Here is a 21,309-nt window from a genome sequence, read left to right on the forward strand (position 1 = left end):
AGGGAACCCTTGTGCACTATTGCTGGGATAGCAAATTGGTGCAACCACTATAGAAAACAGTACAGAGATTTCTCAAAAAAATAAAAAATAGAACTGCCTTATGACCCAGAAATTCTACATGTGCATATATATCTGAAAAAATCCAAAATGCTAATTTGAAGGAATATATGCACCCCTTTGCTCAATGGAATCATGCCATTTGCAACAACAGGTATTTATTAACTATTTGTTAAATGAATGAACATAAAACAAAAAAATACAAGTAAATGAACCAACAAGAATAAGCCATTTAAGTCAGAAGAACCAGCTTTACTCTTAATATTCTTCCAGCTTTGGCTGCCACAGAAGCAAACTAGTTCACATAAGGTAAATCAAGCTGGTGATTTAATAAATTCCAACGTTGCCCTGGCCAGTGCGGTTCAGTGGTCAGAGCACTGCCTCCCCACCTAAGGCTCCCAGGTTCAATTCTGGGTCAAGGGCATGTATCTGGGTGGCAGGTTCAATCCCCAGCCCCAGTTGGGGCCCCTGCAGGATGCAACCAATTATTGTGTCTGTCTCACATGAATGTTTCTCTTTCTCTTTCTCTCCCCCGTCCCCCTCCCTCCCTCCCTTCCGCTCTCTCTAAATAAAATTATTGGAAAAAATATCCTCAGGTGAGGCTTCATAAAACAAAATAAAAATTCCAGTGTAAGTCATCAGTACTGGTAAATAACATCATCAAACACTCACCATGAAAGAAAACAGCAGTACAGAGAAAGTTCTAAGTGGCCTCAATGTGAAATGATCAGATAGCATATAAAGGAATACAAGCAAATATTCATATTTTATGAAAACGTATAAATGTGGTTATAGAATTTATACAGTATTCTCTCCCATATTTACTTACTATATGCAATAATGTACAATAATGGTAAATATAATATTTAGACAATTATAAAAGCAAGACAATAATTTTTTAAAACAGTTGGTCATTTTTATTCTAACTTAAGCATGGATAATTTGACCATTAAGACTGACTGATAAATTTGAATGCAGCTCAATTCATATTATATCAAGTTGATTCTGTTAAGGTATTAATTTGGTGTTTTGTGGAAGCTGGTTTTAAGTTAACACATTTGTCTAGTGTTTGAATGCACAGTAGTGTATGATTAAAAAAACAAATGTTTTTGAGAAATGTATTAATTTGTCAAAACAACAGATTTTAACTGGATCAAGTTATTTTTCTTTTGTTTCATTTTCATCTTGCATCTGTTGGATGGAACACTAACACTCACTCGTTTTTAGAAAATCTCTTCATTAAGGTTATTTAAATAATATCCTGAGTAAGTCTTAAATTCAAAATCAAGCTTCAAGCGTCCTTCATCCGTCAGGGAAAACGTTGTGACAGCAAGGCCATCTGCTGAGGTGCTACAGTTACATCTGGCCTCAGACTGTGTTTGGCATGCTCTATTTCAGCACTCCGCTGGATTATAAACCCGCAAACAAGTTCACCTTGATCTTTCACATTAAATATAAAATATCTCAGGGACAAAATCTGACATAAATCTAAACCAGTGGCAGAAATAAAATGGGCTCAACTACAATAAAACACCAGAAGTGCCAGAAACACAAGCCTGGAAGCTCTGCTCGCTGGGAAATATGGCAAACAGTGTTTCTCCTGAACAGAATCAGAATCACTGCTCGTCCATCAACAGCAGCAGCCCGCTGCTGCAGGGCACCCTCCCCACACTGACCTTATCTGGAAAGATCCGGGTGACAGTCACTTTCTTCCTTTTCCTACTCTCCACGACTTTCAACGCTTCTTTCTTGCTGAAACTTAAGAAGTGGACTCAGAAGAAAGAGAAAGGGAAAAAGCTCTCCAGAATGAAGGTGCTTTTAAAACATCTGACTTTAGCCAACCTGTTGGAGACTCTGATTGTCATGCCACTGGACGGGATGTGGAACATCACAGTCCAGTGGTATGGGGGAGAGCTCCTCTGCAAAGTCCTCAGCTACCTGAAGCTTTTCTCCATGTACGCCCCGGCCTTCATGATGGTAGTGATCAGCCTGGACCGCTCCCTGGCCATCACGAGACCCCTCGCTGCGAGCAGCAGCAAGCTGGGACCGTCCTTGACTGGCTTGGCATGGCTCCTCAGCAGCCTCTTTGCTGGACCACAGGTACCATTATCATGAACTTGGCAGGCCATGGCAATCACAGATCTCCTGTTGAACCCTGAGTGCCACATTGTATTGTTGTAAGTCAGAGGCAGTATTGTATTACCGTTAAGAGCCTGGGCGCTGAAAGTCAGAGAGTAGAGTTCAACCCTGGCACAGGTACCTTGGGCAAATTTCTTAACCTTTCTGGGTTTCAGTTCCTTCATTTATAAAATAGAGGTAATGCCTGCTTCATGCAGCTTTAGTGATGATTAAATAAGTAATGTATTAAAGCGTCTAGAATAATCTCTGGTATGTAGTAAATACTCCCCCAAAATGTAACAATTCTCAAACTTGATCTCATCCCCACCTTAGTCTTCCATCTATTTTTCCTCTTGCTCTGGTTGACATGGTAAATTGAGAGGATCTTTAGGAACTATGAACTTTGCGTAGATGGAAAGTATTTGTGACTTGTCTTATTTGGGACTTCTTGAGTGGAAACTTTAAGAGTGCTGTCATTGTCAGAGAGAATTATTCTCGATTAGTGTGTTGTTCTGAAGTTTGCAGCTGAATGGGACTGAGTAAGGAGGAAATGTGGGAAATCTTGAACTTTTGAAATTTTGAATATTTTCCTGAGGTTGACTCGAACTTTTCTTGAGGCAAGTTAGACTGTAACCGACTGTTAGCAAAACTCTAAGACTGCTGGTGTAGGCACAGGCCCTCTCCTCCAGGAGGCAGATAGATATATTGCCAGGTTGTTATCAACAGAGGCTCTACCTGGTTAATCTACAGAATCTGCCTTTGTCAGCAGTCATATCTCTGAAGGAAAGGACACATTCTTGCAAATAGAAAGATCCTTTAGTAACAAATGAACAAATTATCTGTATGCTTATAAATACACTATATGATTAACCCAGGGTACTAGGATGTGTCAAGAAGTAAAGTCAGTTAGCCAGGATCCTCCCAAACCTTGTCACTGCAAATGGAAATTTATCTAGGCATTTTAAATTGGCCAGAAGGTTAAAAAAAAAAAAAAAAGGAGCGGAGGGGAGGGGAGGGGAGGGGAGGGGAGGGGAGGGGAGGGGAGGGGAGGGGAGGGGAGGGGAGGGGAGGGGAGGGGAGGGGAGGGGAGGGGAGGGGAGGGGAGGGGAGCCATGCAGGATTTACAAGACCCTGGAAAGTAGGGTAACTAAATTTTCCCACTAATTCCCCACTTAACTAATATTTTTTCGATATTAGATAAATTTAATTAGTGTGTTTTAGGATACGAAAAAATGGGGAAAACAAAGTGTTTTTATTTCCCTGAAGAAAAGTATATTACAACTATTCTCACAGTGACTAAATATACAAGAATAGGTTTAGCAAATATGTCACTTGAAATGAAGTTATTTAGCTAAGACTTAGGTCCTGAAATTTTCCATTTTGTTTCTTTAAAGTATGAGTGCTGCTTATTTATTGGTTTTCTTGGACAAGATAACCACAAGTTAGGTTCCTAACACTGAGCCTGGTACTGCTGAAATAAAGAAATTGCCCTCAAAGAAAATGTCATTCATTTGTGGGAACAAAACTTACATAAAACTAATATAACTATATAATAAATTGTTTTAAACCTATTGCAAGCATAAGAAGAGGGAAAGATGAGTCTGAGTTGAATGGTGAAGGAAGATTTTAGGGTAAAGGTAGGATAAGCCAAGTTTTTAAAGAGGAATGGTATTTGGATGGAAAAAATAAGTCAAGGATCACGTATGTTTTTCAGCAAAGGTTGAAAGTGTGATTTTCATCCTGAGATGTGTTTGGCTAAAGTGAAAAACTGAGAGTTGGGACTAGCAAGAAACTAGATTTGGCTGTTGATTTTCTTTAACCTCATAGGACACCATGTCTTTGTCATAAGGGAATGTGATTGTGCTGTTCGCCTGCCTTTTCCTCTAAGGAATATGCTCCTAAATAGTGGAGACTGTTGTGTTCAACTTATCTCATATTCACAGTACCTAATAAGATACCTAGCAAAAATAGAAATTTAAAATGTTTGGATACTCTAGGGTTTTTCCAGATCAAATGAATCTTTCACCTTTTACTAACAAAAAGTTTGGATAAGTAAATTAATGAATGGGAGTAAAATGGATTTATATTATAGAAGACATTGAAAGCCAGGGGAAATTCTGAAATTAATGTGGGAGCCACGTAGCTCTTGTGAGTCCTATATAAAGAGTAAAATGATTTTTTTCTTTTTTCCAGTTTTATTGAGAAAGGATTGACATACATCACTGTATCAGTTTAAGGTGTACAGCATGATAGTTTGACTTACATATATTGTAAAATTATATTGAAAATATACAGTTTTTGCGCTTATAAAATTGTTTACCATAGGATATTGGTACGTAGCTATAAAGAACAAGTCTTATTTTTCCTTAATCCTAGTATTTCACAAAGCTATCATGACATATACATTGCTGTGCCCTTCTTGTTTCATAAAAAGCTATGTAAAATGGGGTGCCCTTTCCTTCACTGGGAGCGTCTTCGTTTTAATGTAAACTCAAATGCAGTCCTAGCCAGGGGGTTCAGTTGGTTGCAGAGCCATCCAGCGCACCCGATGGTTGCAGGTTCGATTCCCGGTCAGGGCACACGCCTAGGTTTCGGGTTTGATCCCAGTGGAGGAGTGTGTCGGGGAGGCCACTGGTCGATGGCTCTCTCTCCCCTTTCCTCTCTCTAAAGTCAAACAGCCTCAGGTAAGGATTAAAAAAAAAGCAAATGCAAAAGCCTGGCACATGACATTCACAGTCGCCCTTGGGTCACAGCCAGCATGCACCCTTCCAGGGGGTCGCTTACCTGCCCCCTTCTGCCCGTCTGCCCCCCGGTGCGCCCCCGGGGCACTGAGCGCAGGGCCTCACTCTGCGCAGCCCAGGCCCCCCCACTGCGCCCAGCTCCAGCCAGGGCGCTGAGCCAGCCAGGCCGCCTGGCCCAATGATCGCGCTTCCCTTTTCTCAGCTGTAAAGCGACCTCACGATGACAATCTCCTGCCAAGTGCCTTCTTGTGCTTCAGCACGTTCTTGACGTTGGAACGGCTGAGTAGAAGTGTACAAATATTTTTAAGATCCCTTAAAACATAATGTGAAATTGATTTCCAGAAAAACTGTGTATTGTTTCTTGTGACACCCTCCATGTAGAAAGTGCCAGTCTTTTTGAATTCTCTTGAATTTAAATACACAAAATAGTGTCTTTTTCATATATATATATATATATATTTTTTTTTTTTTTTTTAAATCTTCACTCAAGAATATTTTTCCCATTGCTTTACAGAGAGAGTGGAAGGGAGAGAGAGATGGAGAGAGAGAGGAACAGCGATGTGAGGGAGACGCATGGCTTGGCTGCCTCCCCCAGGAGGCCCGCCAGGGCTGGGGATGGAGCCTGCACCCTAGCTACATGCCCTTGGCCAGAATCCAACCTGGGACACCTTCAGTCTGTGGGCCGACACTCTAACCACTGGGCCACACCGACGAGGGCTCTTTTTCGTATTTTTGGTTACTAATATTTTGACTAATTAATTTGAATATTTTTATCAATTTTCTAAAGGTAACCTTTGACATTTATTTATATGATGTTGTTCTAGCACTTTGAGTGATTTCCTTGAACTTATGATATCTTAATAAATGTAACACTTCATCTTAAAAAAAAGACTTACATATATTGTGAAATGATTACCACAATAGGTGCAGCTAACATTCATCATCTCGTTCAGATACAATAAGAAAAAAAAAAGTTCTTCTTTTGATGACAACTCGTAGGATTTACTCTCTTAACAACCGTCCTATGCATCATACAGCAGTGTTAAGTACAGTCATCATGTTATACATTACTAAAATAATTTTTAACAAAAATATTTTAAGAAAATTTATGTAGAGAAGACAGAGACAAAGAAGCTCTTTTAGATCATCTAGCAAAGAGGCGATCAGCCTGGGGGCTAGGGTGGTGTCAGAGGGAATTGATAGTAATTGCAAGGGACATTTCAAAAAAAAGCAAAGCTTGGCAACAAATTGGCTTCAGTAATAGGGGGTTAATAATAGAGGGGAGAAAAGTAAAGCTCTAATATTTTTGATTTAGGACTTTTAACTGTAAAACCACAGAAATCGACAGTCAGGTTGAGAAGAAGAGTGCTAGTGCCTTTGTCTGCCTGTCTGTTTATTTGAAAGGGGAGGAAAGGCAGGCTTTGAAAAAAGCCAAAAACATTTGCTTTAGGACATGATATTGGCAATATAAGGTCTTTATATAAGTACAGCTATTTGGAAAGTAGTTGGAAATTTGAAATACTGATGTAGATGAAAGTGGAAACAGAAGTAGAAATAAGTTAATTTATGATAATGACTGAAACACAAACCCACAATTTGACTCTTTTAAAAAAACTCTCTGAGAGGCTGTAAATAAAATATTTATTTATTAACTCAATTATTTTCATATAAGTATATCACAGCAATAATAGGAAGAAAATACCAAATATTTATCTAGCTTGATGTAATAAAAAATATATAGAATTAACTTTAAATTGTTTAGGAATTTCAAGGAGTAGATAGCCTGACCTCAAATACATTATTCTCAGAGATTCATGTGAGCATGGGCCACAGAGAATAATGGTGTTATATATTTTTTCACAAAACAAATGACCCATCTTTACTTTCAGCAGCACTTTAAATTTGTAAAGAACTTTGTGAAGTTTCCTGGAAAACTCAAAATATGTAATCTTATTTTATTTTTACATTAACTCTATGAAGTATATTAGAACCATGCTATTATCCCTATTTCATGTCTAAAAGAAAGTCCAAAGAGAACCTTTGAAAATAATGACATTCAAACCTTTTTGGCAGTAACCCAAAGTAAAAAATACATACTACATAGATATGTGCTTTGTCTGTCTGTCTTTCTCTCACACACGTATAACTGAGAAAAGATTTTCATTAAATAAGTATCTACTTTATTCCATTTTATTTTTTTATTGTTGATTATAACTAACTGATAGGCTCACCCTGCAGTTTGGAAACCAGTGGTTTAAAGGGATTCACTGGCTCTCCCAGCGTCACTTGGACTGTTGTCTTTTTATTAAGGCCAGTTTTTCTTTTTATTATGGCTGTCCGCTGTCTCCGAATGAATGGGGTTTCAACCCTGTGACTAACGTTACATACATCTGATGAGGAAGACAAGACACAGAGAGGGCTTCTTATTCCTAGACTCTGACACACGGTGAGTGTACGTCATGCTTCACCACACTCTGTGGACAAGCCCATTGGCAGAGATGCATTCTGTCATGGCTAATTTACAATCGAAAGGATGACTGTAATCTTAATCCCTTGGTGCATATATTAATTTTCAATTACTTGAGTAATTCATTACTAGGTTAAAAAAATTTAACAAGTTCGTTGTCAAAATTTAGGCCCAGCAACCTGGGAATTTATAACATTTCACTACAGCTCAAAAAGACCAAGTTTCAAATTAGCCACCTTGGTTTTCCACCTTCCTTATTACTAACCTCAGAAACTAAATTCTATGATGGATTGGGGGTATATTTCCAAAAGTTTTAGCATAGTGTACTATAGGAACTTCCAAACTTTTTACTGGTAATGAAATAAATAAAAAATTCTATGTAAATCCTTAATAAATAAAACAGATATAAGTGGATCTACTCTAGTCGAATCGGGACAAGGGAGGCCCAGTCCTCTGCTTGGCCTTTCACTAGCCCCAGTCATAGCCTCTCTGAATATCTCACATTTCTCTGCAACAAAGCATGATAGGCTGCGGGACAGTAGAATGGCATGGGTATTGGGTTTAAATAAAGTTGGCTTCAAATCTCAATGCTACCTGTGTGATAGACTTACTAGCTATGTGATTCTGTATAATTTACTAAGTTTAAACACAATTGTAAAGACCAAAGTATAAAGAATAAGATATAGAAAACTATCTAGTATAAGACTTTGCAAACACTCAATTAACATTTATTCCTTCCCTCCTCCTGTCTTCATTCCTTCTTTCATCGAGTCAAAAAAGAAAATAATAGGGAAATACGGTTATTAAAATGGCCCTAGCCTGTTTTGCTCAGTGGTTAGAGCACCAGCCCTCGGACTGAAGTGTCCCAGGTTCGATTCCGGCCATGGGCATGTACCTTGGTGGCAGGTTCGATCCCTGGCCCCACCGGGGGGTGTGCAGGGGGGCAACAGATGGATGTGTGCGTGTGTGTGTCTCTCTCTCTCCCTCCCACTCTCTCTGAAAGGCAATGGAAAAAATATCCTCAGGTGAGGATTAAAAAAGAAAAAAAGGACAGTTCTTTGAAAACCGCAAAGAGAACCGCTTATCTAAAGGCTGACAATTTCAACTTTCTCAAGTTTCTGCTGACCGAGAAGTAAACCTGGCCGACCTACGGCCTAGCCACCGAGCTCTCCTACTCGCTGTGCAAGGCGCGCGTCAGGGCGCAGGGAAGCGGGCCTGGGAGGCAGCCTGCTAAAGGAAGGCAGAGGAGGGGGCAGGGGAGAAGGGGAGAAGGGGAGAAGGGGAGGGAAAGGCGCGCAGGGAAAGAAGGAAAGCTTCAAAGTGAAAACAAGTTTAAAAAGGCAACAAACATGACCTGAAAGAAGATCTGATTTAAGAGCATCTGTGGTCAGGCTGGTAAGTACATGTTGAGGAGAAAACATTTCCTGAATTAGGTGTGTCCGTATATAATTAAAAATTACATGGTTTTTCAATGACAGTCATTTAAGACCACAAGAATTCCAGAGGAGCAGATTATTTGCAGAAAGAGTTCATACCACTAGCTCGTACCACTGCTTAATACGAAACATTACATATTGACAGTATTTAAATTCTGTAGTTAACCTAGGCCTGCAGGCAAGGCATACGAGCCACCCTTTAGTCTTTGGTGTAGAGATGTGTGGTCTGAAGATGTGTGGAGGCTTGCCTCGGCACAGAGAATTTTCAGCCCTAGAATGCATGCACTTTTGAACTTGACAGGCAGCTTAAATTCAATAAATACTCATCACACACATTCAGTGTGCCAAGAACTGTACTGGAACACCGTAATAGCTTACTAATAGCAGAAATAACAACAGTGATGGTGATGATAAATAAATAATAGTATGGAGGACAAGTATTGGACAGGAATTTACTAAATGCTTTTGTGTGCATTATTTCATGTAAGGGTCCAACAACCCTATAAATTAGATACAATTGTCCTCCTTATTTTATTCATGAAGAAACTAAGAATAAGAATATATTACATAACATGCCCAACATTACCACCTAGTAAGTGGAGGTGTCAGTGCATTCAGTTAACTCCATACCCAGAGCTTTTCACTATTACACTATACCACACTCTGCAACAGTGTCTGCTTCATTTTTTCCTGTAGGAGGCTGGAGAAAGAAAAGACAAGAAAATTTTAAGGTGAGAATAGATAGTCAAGGGATTTCAGGAAATAAATATATGGCATATATTTATAAATATATAAATAAATGCATATGAATACATATTTATAAGTTCTGTGCCTCAAAAAGTTTATTATAATAATGGTTATAATTTATAGAGTGCTGTGTGCCAGGCACTATTCTAAGCACATTCCAAGTACTGATTTGTTTCATTGTTATGACAGCCCGTAGGGGTGGATAGTATTAACATCTCCATTTGATAGATGGGAAACTGAAGCACATCATCTGAAGATGATTACCTTTGGAAAAGTTTAGGTAATGGTGCAAATAGTGTGAGGTAAGGTGAGGGTTAGAAATAATATTCTAAAAAGAAATGAGCATCTGCAATTGACTGTAAAGAAGAAAAACAGATTGCTCTTGTTTATGGTAAAATAAAGCAAACGCTGATGAAACTGGGGCCAGGGATGAGAGAAACATAAAAAAAATTAAAGCAATATAATCCAAGGACAAAAGAACCACTGGAAGTAAAGTGATCCTTCTAATAATCATTAAAATGGACATCACCTTGAACATAAAATAAACTGAACCAAGCCTCAAACAACTAGTTAATGGGCAAGTAACACTCTGCTTTTCCATATTGCTTTCCTATACCCCTCTTTTTGAACTTATCACAGCCTATCTTGTATTGCAGGTGTCACATACATGCTATATCTTCCTTACCAAATATTTAATTCTCTGATAGCAGGATATATCTGGTTTATTTTTTAGTACAGTCAGCACCTAGTATAGTTTTTGACCAAGGAGTTGTTTTAAAAATAAGCATTTGTTGCCCTGGCCACGTGGCTCAGTTGGTTGGGGTTTGATTCCTGGTCAGGCCACATACCTAGGTTGTGGGTTCAATCCCCAGATGGAGCGTGTATGGGAGGCAACCAATCAATGTTTCTCTCTCACATTCATGTTTCTCTCTCTCTCCCCTTCCTCTCTCTATAATCAATAAAAATACATAGCCTCAGTTGAGGTTTAAAAACAAAAACCAAAAAAACCACACAATCATTTGTTAAATAAAAAAAAGATGATAACCTAAATTCAAATTATAGTACTATATTTCAAAGTCACTATTATTGAAAGTTTCATCATTATAACTTAAAAGTATAAAATGTTAAAGTGAAAATGTGGCCCAGTGCAGAGCATAAAGTCAAACTCAGGCCATCTGGTTCCAAGTACAATTGGGAAAGTGGAAACAGAAGTCAAGATCTTAAGGAAATGTAAGACTCTCAGGTTCTATGAAAAGTAACCCTTCCAAAGACTTCAGCTCACATCTGTTGGGTCAATTTAAATAAGGTTGCTTGAAAAGAAGTATGGAAAACTGAAAGAATCGCTTTGTACTGAGGAAAAAGTTGGTCTGGATCATAAAATAGGCGGCATGTTTGAGTTTCCTGATTTTAAGAGTATTGATATGATCATTGGGCGCCCTCTAGTGGATGAATTTTAAAATTATTTTTGCCTTTGAAACTAAAAGACAACATTTTAATTACAAACAAAAGAAACAGGATTGTATTTTATATTATATTTACTTATATTTTTATTACATTTATAGTTTATTAAAATTTTTTTACTGTGAAATCAAAGAAAGGAAATATAGGGTTTTTTTATAAAGCATATTTCACTCCTGCTCCATCACCTGAAAAAGGAAACAACTACTGGGACTGTTAAATAATTAAATTTAATTTAAATTTACTAATTCAATCAAACACTTAAAAAAATAATACTGCCCCTCATTTGTTTAAAATAAATCCTAGCAACAAAAGCAAAAATAAGCAAGTGGAACTATATCAAACTATAAAGCTACTACACAGCAAAGGAAACTATCAACAAAATTAAAAGACAACCTACCAAATAGGAGAAAATATTTGTGAATCAGGTATCTGATAAGGGGTTAATATCCAAAATACAGTAATTCTCCCTGAACCATATACATGGCAGTGGCCCCTATAAGATTTTAATGTAGCTGAAAAATTTCTATCAGCTAGTGAATGTTTTATCAGCTAATGAAACTTCTGGGTTCTTAGTGGAGACTCCTTGTAATAAAAGACAGATTAATAAGAGAAAAACAAACATTTAATAACATGCATACCTCATGTCTACATGAGAGAGACTCTCTAAAACAGGTAAACTTACATTCCACCTTCAGCTGAAGAGAAAAGATGTTGAGAGTGGGGAGACCGAGTTATGTTATGCAGATCTAATGCCTGTTGCATTGATAAGAATTTCTAGAGATAGTCATTCTTTCTTGGTACTGGGAAAGAGACATCCTTACAAATGTAAATGTTTTTTATAAAGGGTAACTTCTTGTTTTTTTTCAGAGCTTTACCCATACCTGCTGTTTCTTAAAATTAACCAGCCTAAAATAATCCTTATGCCAAAATGGCATATTTGGGGGTGACATTCTGTTCCCCTACAGCTCCTAGGCAATAAACCAGTACAGCATGTTACTGTACTGAATACTATAGACAATTGTAACACAGCGGTAAGTATTTGTGAATTGCATTGTGATAGGAGGCTACAACGTTCACTAGCTGACAGAAATGTTCCCTCCCCTCCAGAGGTTTGCATATGTACACTCTATGATGTTCGCACAGTAAGGACACCCACTAACAACGCGCTTCTCAGAACAGACCCCCGTAGTCAGGTGGCAAGGATTGTACACGAAGAACTCATGCAACTCAACAGCAAAAACAAACAAACCCGCAAACAACTCAATTAAAATATGGGCAGAGGATCTGAACAGACATTTTTCCAAAGAAGATCTATGAATGACCAATGGGTACATGAAAAGTGCTCAACATCACTAATGATCAGGAAAATGCAAATCAAAGCCACCTCACACCTGTTAGAATGGCCTGGAGGGGATCAAACCATACAAATGTCCAGTTATAAATGCCATGGGGACGTAATGGACAGCATGGTGACTCTACTGTACACAAAAGTTACTAAGAAAGTTGCTGAGAGGTTTTACAATAAAATGAACATTTGTAACTACGTATGGTGACAGATGTTAACTAGACTTATTGTGGTCCTCATTTTGAATATATACATAGAATCATTATGCCGTACACCTGAAACTAATATAATGTTATATGTCAATTATAAGTCATTTTTTTTAAAGAAGAAATAAAAGTCTACAGATTTAAAAAATCCTGTAATATTTTTGTTTGAATTTACTAGCTATCAGTTTTAACGTGCTGGGCACTCTTATCTTTTCACTTTATTAATGTTTCCTGGTAAATTACAGTTTCTCAGTGGAAAAGCTTGGAGTGGGCTTGAGGAATGAGGAAAGGAAGAATAAACGCCCACTGCAACTTGTTCATGAAAACTATGTGTAACATTTCTTTAACAGTTGGTTCAGTTTGTACTTTTTTAAGAGACATAATTTCCTAGAGGAAAGTTGCAAGAATTGTACAGACTTCTTGCATACACTTCCCTCAGATTCCCCAAATATTAACATTTTACTACATTTGCTTATTTGCTTTGTTGTCTCTTTTATACAATTTTTCTGAATTGTTTAAACGTAAGTTCAGACAGGATGTCCCTTTCAACACTCCCGTGTGACTTTTCTCACAGATATCAAAATCAGAAAGTTAGCACTGATGCAGTGCTGATATTTAATCTCTATGCCTTGTTCATATCTTACCAATTGTTGCAATAATGTCCCTTTGACAGAGGAAAATCCAAGATTATGTGGTGGGCTGAGTTGCCAGGTCTCTTCAGTCCCGTTTCCACGACCACCTTCCCTCAGGCTCTTTTTTGTGTTTCATGATATGGACATTTTAGGAGTGCAGGCCAGTTGTTTTGCACAACGCCCCTCAGGTTGTGCTTGTCTGATGTCTTTTCATGGTGAGATTCAGATTATGCTCCTTTAGCAGAAACGCAACAGAAGCGGTGCTGGGCTCTTCCTACCGCGTTGTGTAAAGAAGCAGGTGCTGCCGACTGGGCCCATTACTGGCAATCTGAACTTTAATTGATTTGGTTATTTCTCTACTATAAAGTTATTTTGCTCTTTATAATGACTAAATATACTGCAGGTAGACGTTTCTAGATAATGTAAATACCTGTTCTCTGCAAACGTTCGCCAGTTTTTACAATGCGCTGCCGGTTCTTGCCCGGACCACTTATTCTTTTAGAGTGGCCACCACTGTCCTCCGCTGCTCCTTTCTGCAGTGACCAAGGACTTTCCCCCTCGTTTGCTTGTTCTGCTTTGCAATTTATTTCAGCGTGGTCTCATGTATTCTTACGTGACTCGGTAGTTTGTCACTTTTCTGTCAGCGTCCCCTCATTTTCATGCTCACACTGCCCTAGAGCCGCCCCTTCACGCGGGCTCCCCAGCGCCTTGGACGGGCCCCAGGGCCTCTGCTCCCCGGCTCTGGGCCCCACCCGCTGCCCGAAGCTTTGCCTGCCCCTCTTGGCATCACCCTCTGCTCCGAGGAGCTCTTGTTTCTTTGGTAGAGAATGACAATTAGAAACCAAGATCTGGGCACTAATGTGTCATTGTCCCAAGGGCCTCTCAACAGACAGAGCTGGAAAATAAGTGAAAATACACACATGTCCGCACACACAGATATATACGGGGTTTCCCCCAAAAATGTATGCGCACACTTTGAATAATCATAAAGGCAGTGCTTATTAAAATACATTTCATTTTCAAAATGGAGCTACCAGCTGTTAAAGCGTGTGGACATTTTTGGGGCTCCCCATATATATACATACAGATAGATATTTTCCTTGCTTTTTTTATAGCCAGATAGCACTCCATCACATGGGCCACCAGAGTCATTCAGCTACTGTTCTGTGAATCGGTACTTCGATGTTTCCAATGCTTTCCGACTGCGAACAGCGCGTCAGAGGATGGCCCGTGTGAATGTATTTTCATACAATGGAGGGAGGGGCGCATCTTCGGAGTAAATTCCTGGGCTTGGGATTGCTCCATCACAGGTAAACGCAGACGCGCTGTACCGGTTCCAGCCACACACCCTCCCGGAGCGGTGGTACCAACTCGCGCTCCCACTGGCAACGTTGGGGAGCCCCGGCTTCCCCGCAGGCTCGCCTGAGGCTGTGCGGCTATGCTTTGCCATCTTTGCCAGTCTTGACAGTGGGAAGGCGTTCAGCGCAGCCTCGACCATTCTCCCCGTGAGTGAGGCTGAGCACCCCTCATGTGTGAGGGCCACTGTCAGATCTTTTCTGTGAACTGTCTGTTCATGTCTTCTGACCACTTTTGGGGGGCTTTCTGTCTCAAAAATAAAATTTAAATATGTATCTTGGGGACACATTCCAAATGCCAGATACCGTTTTAAGTGCTGCAATGGGATGGTGAACAAAATTATTTGCAAAGTTTACTCAGCATAATTGCACCTGAAATTGAACTACAAACAAGGCTTAAATCCTTGGTTGAGGGTTGCTCTGCAAGTTTGAAATAATTTCCAAAAAAATCCAAAATTGTATAGATCCATTCCCATTATCCAAACATATTTTAAGTAAAGATCCACTTCAAACCTTTCATAGAAATTCCAAAAGGGTAATATCAAGGACCTTAGCAATTGCTTTGGGCAACAACATGCTTGAAGGCTAGCAGGATGCAAAGAAAAAACTTTCAAGAAAACATACAAATACTGTTTGAATTAAATAACACAATTTTTTTATTTTTTTATTTCCTTATACAGTTATATATCTTCAGAATGATTCATTTAGCCGATGGCTCTGGGCAGTCGGGAGGCTTCTCTCAATGTGTAACACACTGCAGTTTTCCACAGTGGTGGCACCAAGCCTTTTACAACTTCTTCACCTTCAGCTGCCTCTTCATCATTCCTCTTCTCATCATGTTGATCTGCAATGCAAAAATCATCTTCACCCTCACTAGGATCCTTCATCAGGATCCCCACAGTATGTATTCCTTAGATTTGGTGTTAATTATGGGTAAACAGTTTTTAAAAAGCAATGCCCATAGTGGCACTTAACTATGGGCCAGATACTGTTCTAAGCAGTTTACATATATTAACTCTTTTAACATGCAAAATCACCCCAGGAGGTAATACTTTTATTATCTCCAACGTACAGATGAGAATATATCTCCTAATGTTCTAAATTTGCACCATGGAATTAAAGATGAAAGGACAATTACCCCATTTACCCAGCATAAGCATTGGCAAATTCTTCCTGCTGGGCTGTCACAAGACTGTATCAGACCCCCCATATCTAGAATAGAGCAAAGCACAACTCATTGAATGGTAGCCAATGTATTTGTTAAAAGTAAGCTGTTCTGTGTCACATCAAATCCCCAATATTCACAAAAAATAACTACGCACATTTGTATGTGTATGTGCGTGAGTGTGTATGTGCTGGATATGCGGAATACTGCTGAATACGTAATTGACTGTTTCATCTGAAACTTTACAAATGTGGTTGTGACGTTTTTGCTTCAGTAACCTAGTGTATTCTCAAAGACTAAAATTTATGACTGTATAAAGCAAGCATGGTTATGTTGGCACGACAACCAAGATGCAGGGAACTGAACTCCGCTCAGCCTCAGTCTGCTCGCTTAAACTTATGCTCTAAGAATTTGAATAGCCCCATATTTCAAATCCAAATTAGTTTGGTAGAAACTTAATTTTAAGAGCACTATCATTTTTAATAGTTTCTATTCATTGTATGATATAGTGGAAAACTTGAAGTATAAACATGCTTTTTCAACAACGTATCGTTATTAAAAACATTGGAAATATTTTCATTATATTCATTGGGTCGAATTAGTCACTCTCTCTTCCTTTTTGTCTATGTTAGTTTTGAAATAAAACGCGTCCTTAAACACCTACTCTTTTCTCTTTCTGACAGAACTACGACTGAATCGATCCAAGGATAACATACCGAGCGCTCGGCTGCGGACCCTAAAGATGACGGTCGCGTTTGCCACCTCGTTTACCGTCTGCTGGACTCCCTACTACGTCCTAGGGATCTGGTATTGGTTTGACCCTGAAATGCTGGACAGGGTGTCAGACCCAGTGAATCACTTCTTCTTTCTCTTTGCTTTTTTAAATCCATGCTTCGATCCACTTATATATGGCTATTTCTCTCTGTGATTATTAGATTACACAGGAAGTCTTGTAAAGAAGAGCAAGGCAATGGGCTTCCCCGTTTGAGAATGATAAACAGTTGAAGCATACATACTTATAAACAAATGAGTTTAAAGTTATGCTATCATCCTTTGTTTAAAAAAAAAAAAAACAAAACAAAAAAAACAAACACGCATTGTCAGAGACTCAATTACAAGGGAAAAAACCTTCAGGAAAAATCTTGAAATTTTTTCCCTAATCATAACCTGAATTAATTTCTGCCCTTTCTGAGGGCACATTATATGGGTTTCCTATCACTTTCTTCTCGCATAATAATGCATAAATATTTAAAATAGCCTTGGCCTAAGGCAAAAAGATACCAAAAAGTGAGGCTGAGAAACCGCAACACAGTCTTACCCTCAGCAGTCCTTGGAGAGTTTTTCTCCAGAAGGGCTTAGCGGCAATTCCGACCTTACGCTACGATAGTATGTGGAGCACAGGGACAGTACGTCCCCTCCCCATCAAATTTATTTTCCCTCCTATGGTTAAAAAAAATGCAATGAATCCAATTTTTTGTTTGGCCTCCAAAGCATTCTGATGTTTGGAGCACTCAGCAACTGTCCACCACCCACTCTGCCAACCCGACAGGACTTGTAAGTAGGGGTTAGAACGGTCCTCTAAGCTGTACAGTCTATGGAGTTTGTGGTGATTAAGTACAGTGTTAATTACGTTGTTTTAAAATACAATCGCTTAAAGACTTATACCAGTTATTTTTTTATGTGAGATACCCTCTGATGTTTTTTCATATAGAATCTGTGTTTCCCACACCTGGTCTTTATTTTTTATACCCTCTGTTTTAATGTGAGGGATTTGTTTCTATCTTCTGATCTTAAATAAGAAATCAAGCAAATGCACAAGCAAAAGATATTTGATATGTAAAAGAAACTCTGCAAACCACAATTTCAATATATACATGTCAAACAGGACAGCAGAGTACTGGGAGAAAGCAAAGGAAAAACTCTCTGTAAATGGGTACCCAACACTTACTGGCAGTCACATTAAGTGGTGTGGTTTCCAAAATATATCGGCACAATACCCCCTTTAATTCAGGCTTGTACCTACCCACTTCATGAAAAAGGGAGAGGGTGAAAATAATGGGATTATAATGTCCACTAAATGAGAAAACTACATGAGGGACTTAAAAGAAATTCAACCATTGTTTAACTTACTTTTTAAACATTGGGTAAAATAGCCCTGGCCAGTGTGGCTCAGTTGGTGGGGAGTCATCCGGGGCACCAAAAGGTTGCGAGTTCGATTCCCGGTCAGCGCACGTGCCCAGGTATGGGCTCCGTCCCCAGTAGGGAGCGTGCGGGAGGCCAATGATTGATGTTTCGCTCTCACATCAAGGTTTCTCTCTCTCTCACTCTCCCTTCCTCTCTCTCTAAAAATCAATTTTAAAAATCTTAAAAAAGAAATAGGTAAAATACCATTATATTCATCTAAGATATGTAGTGCCACACAAAAGATGAAATGTAATGTCCAACTATTCCAGGGCATGGAGACTTTGGGAAGTAAATTGCTAATTAGACTCATGGTAGATGTTTCTTTTCCTTATTTTTCTCTTCTTGCACTTTCAGTTTTTCAGTGCTGTAGTGTGTGATTTTTCCCCCCACATCCTACTTTATTTTCTAATTTCTGTCTCCATTGGTCCTATTTGTGTCGCCACTGAGCGCCTTTCATTCATATCTTCTTTTTTACTAAATTCATACCTTTAACTAACCAATCCATGCTCCAACTCTACAGTTGAATTGGGCAAGGCTCAAAATTTGTAATGTACTAAAATGCTCAAATTTAGCTTTAAAGGCACGTATATTGATATCAAGATTTTATAGTTCTGCTAGATAATACAGGAATATACATGTCACAATAAAACCAATTTTCTACAAGTCTCTGTATCATATACTTATTTCTAAACTGATAACAATTCTTACCTCTGGATTTAAAGGCAAAAATAATACACATACACAAAATACAACCTAAGGGCTTTATTAAAATATGTGTTTAATGAACACATGTAAGTTTTGCTCTTATATGTTCAAGAAACTGTTCTCAGGCATTTTTTGACATATTAAGTAAAGGGCTATTCAAAATCTTGATGTGGGGGGTCTTTAATCTATGGTCCATGCACAAAACTATATTTAAATGCAACTGCTTTTCTTTAATTACTATTTGTATTAGTTTATGCATTTAAAAACCTTATTCTGAGAAGAGTTTATAGGTCAAACCAGGCTGCCAAAGGACCCCTTATCACAAAAAAGGTTAAGAATTCCCTGACTCTTACATATTTGTAAGAAAGTTACTACAAGAAAAATGTATCAGAATATATTCATTTGTTTATGTACATGCATAATAATGTTAACATTGAAACTGTATTGTTTCCATTTTATTATTCACCATTTCACTTTCACATCAAACACAGAAACCCTCTTAAGGCTCAATATATAATGAAAACTTAGCAGAAATAAGTATATTATATGAATACTATGGTCCATAAATTATAATGTGGACATGGATATAAATTAAAATTCATAGTCCAAAAAGTAAATGTAGCTTTTAAATTAAAGATACACCACTCAACAGAGTATATTTAACATTTGATATTATAGTCATTTATTCTACTTCTAATCATAACAAAAGATGAGAATTCCCTGTAAAAGGATATATTCTGAGAGAGAACCCAATGTATCAGATACTTAAGATTCTATCTTTGTTGTCTCCTTTATTTAACATATAAAACTGGTTTAAAATTGGATTTCCTCTTGTAACTCAACTTAGTAAAGAAAGTACATGAACTAATGACTATGAACTGCACTAATTCAATTCTGGCCTAAGAAAGAGATATAATAGCAAAAAAAAGAAAAAAACAAAACAGTGAGAGGGAGGATGGTACCACAAATATTACCTTCCAGGGATCATAAATCAGTGTAAGTTAGAAATTTCCTTAGAGTGGCCTGATCTCAGAACTTATTTGGTAGTCACAAAGAGGTATTTGTGGTGGTTGAGATATATGTAGAATTCCATCTTTTTGCCTTTAGCTTAGTTTCAAATGTTAAGCCAATTTGTTGAGCTTGTCTAGTTATTATAAATTGCATCCATAAGAAGCTAAATAAGGTTTCATTTAATCTCTAAATAAGTTTAATTAATTTAAATGTTCAGTTTAATTCTTATGGTTATTAAGTTTTTAAACATCATGTTTAAAAGAATTAGTCTAATTTTAAAAGTTATATAATATATAAAGTGCATGCATAGGAACAATAGAATATATGCAAAGAGTGTTGAAATAGTTATCTGAGTGATAATTTTTTTTAAATGTTCTTTCTTGTGAATTCCTATAATTCTCGATTTCCAAAATTAATATATATGTTGCTTTTGTAATGAGAAAAAATACAATAAATGTTATTTGTGAGTGTGCCTGTATGACTTTCATTTTCTGCATTACTGTTACTGTTAGAATGCTTTCCGCTGTAATAGAAATGTCAGACGAGAAGTGGCTTTTTTTTCCCACTCATGTTACAGAAAATCCAGAAGCAAGCCTGGAGAGCTGGTTAATTCAGAGCTTTGAGCCATTTTTTCTGCTTCTACTCGGCTTTACTTGATTGACTAGAAGTTAGCTGCAGCCAACTGGAAGTGTCAGAGGCAGGAAGAAAGGGCGGCTTCTCATGGAGCATCTCTCCTCCCCAGAGCTTCAGCCCTTCCTCTTGAATTGGCAGTAACAGGAGCACATGACACCCTTGCCTGCCAGCCAGCCGAGAAGGGGAGCACCCTGAACACCTCAAGGGGATGCTTTACCCAGGGGAGGCAGGGTTCAGCTTCCCTGAACTTTTAGCCACCTGATAACTGAAAATAATTGTAGTTTGTTCTCACTTGTTGTGTGTGAGAGAGCAGAAGGGGAATGCTTTGGGGTCGAAGCCAGCAGTAGCTGCCACAATCACCAATTAACTGAGACTATGTGTACCACAAAGTTTAAACAGCACATCATTTAAATACAAAGCATAAAGATTAAATGCTGTTCTTGGAACATAGTCATTGTACAATAAATGTAGCTGTAAGGGAAAAGACAGAACTTCTTTCTTTATTACTATCTAAATCCAAACATTTTAAACTCTAGTAGTGGGAATCTTCATTCCATGAAAAGAGGATTACTTCTGCCCAATTATTGACTTTTTTGGAAACTCTTGGTCCCTGTGGGTGTTTTCCTATTTTATAGCTAGCTTGTTGGTTAAGAAATGTGCATAACTTTTTAAAATTCTGACTATCACTTCAGATCCAGCGATTAATTGTCCAGTAAACTAATAATTAAATACGTGACAACCTGAGACAGATTTCCCATGAAGTTAAGGAAACTTATCTTCAAAGCTCCTCCATTTATCCAGCCCTTTCCTGAGACCCTGGTAAAGAAGTCTTCATGTAGCAACATGTTTTGTAAGTCACAAAAATAAGATATTATAATTGCAATCAGTTAAGACTATCTCTTTTCACTTTTACTTCCCCTCTGCCACACTTCCCCCCTCAGATGAAGTAGTGGCCATGGATATTTTTGGGATCCAAGGAAGGGGAAGCTGAATTAGGGATATATTTATGTGGAACCTAGAGGGATATTTTGTGGTTCTTGGTCACT

At 38.2% G+C, this 21,309-nt stretch overlaps 1 protein-coding gene across 1 annotated transcript; it reads left to right on the forward strand.

The window, feature by feature from the left end:
• The first annotated feature begins 1,638 nt into the window (after nucleotides 1-1,638).
• GNRHR (gonadotropin releasing hormone receptor) lies at nucleotides 1,639-16,658 on the forward strand. The gene is made up of 3 exons (XM_016213212.2): nucleotides 1,639-2,157; nucleotides 15,246-15,465; nucleotides 16,414-16,658. Exons 1-3 carry the CDS (start codon nucleotides 1,639-1,641, stop codon nucleotides 16,656-16,658), a joined length of 984 nt encoding a protein of 327 aa, XP_016068698.2.
• The last annotated feature ends 4,651 nt before the right edge of the window (nucleotides 16,659-21,309 follow it).

This window comes from Miniopterus natalensis, chromosome 1, assembly GCF_054644295.1.
Source record: "Miniopterus natalensis isolate mMinNat1 chromosome 1, mMinNat1.hap1, whole genome shotgun sequence".
Lineage (NCBI taxonomy): Eukaryota > Metazoa > Chordata > Mammalia > Chiroptera > Miniopteridae > Miniopterus > Miniopterus natalensis.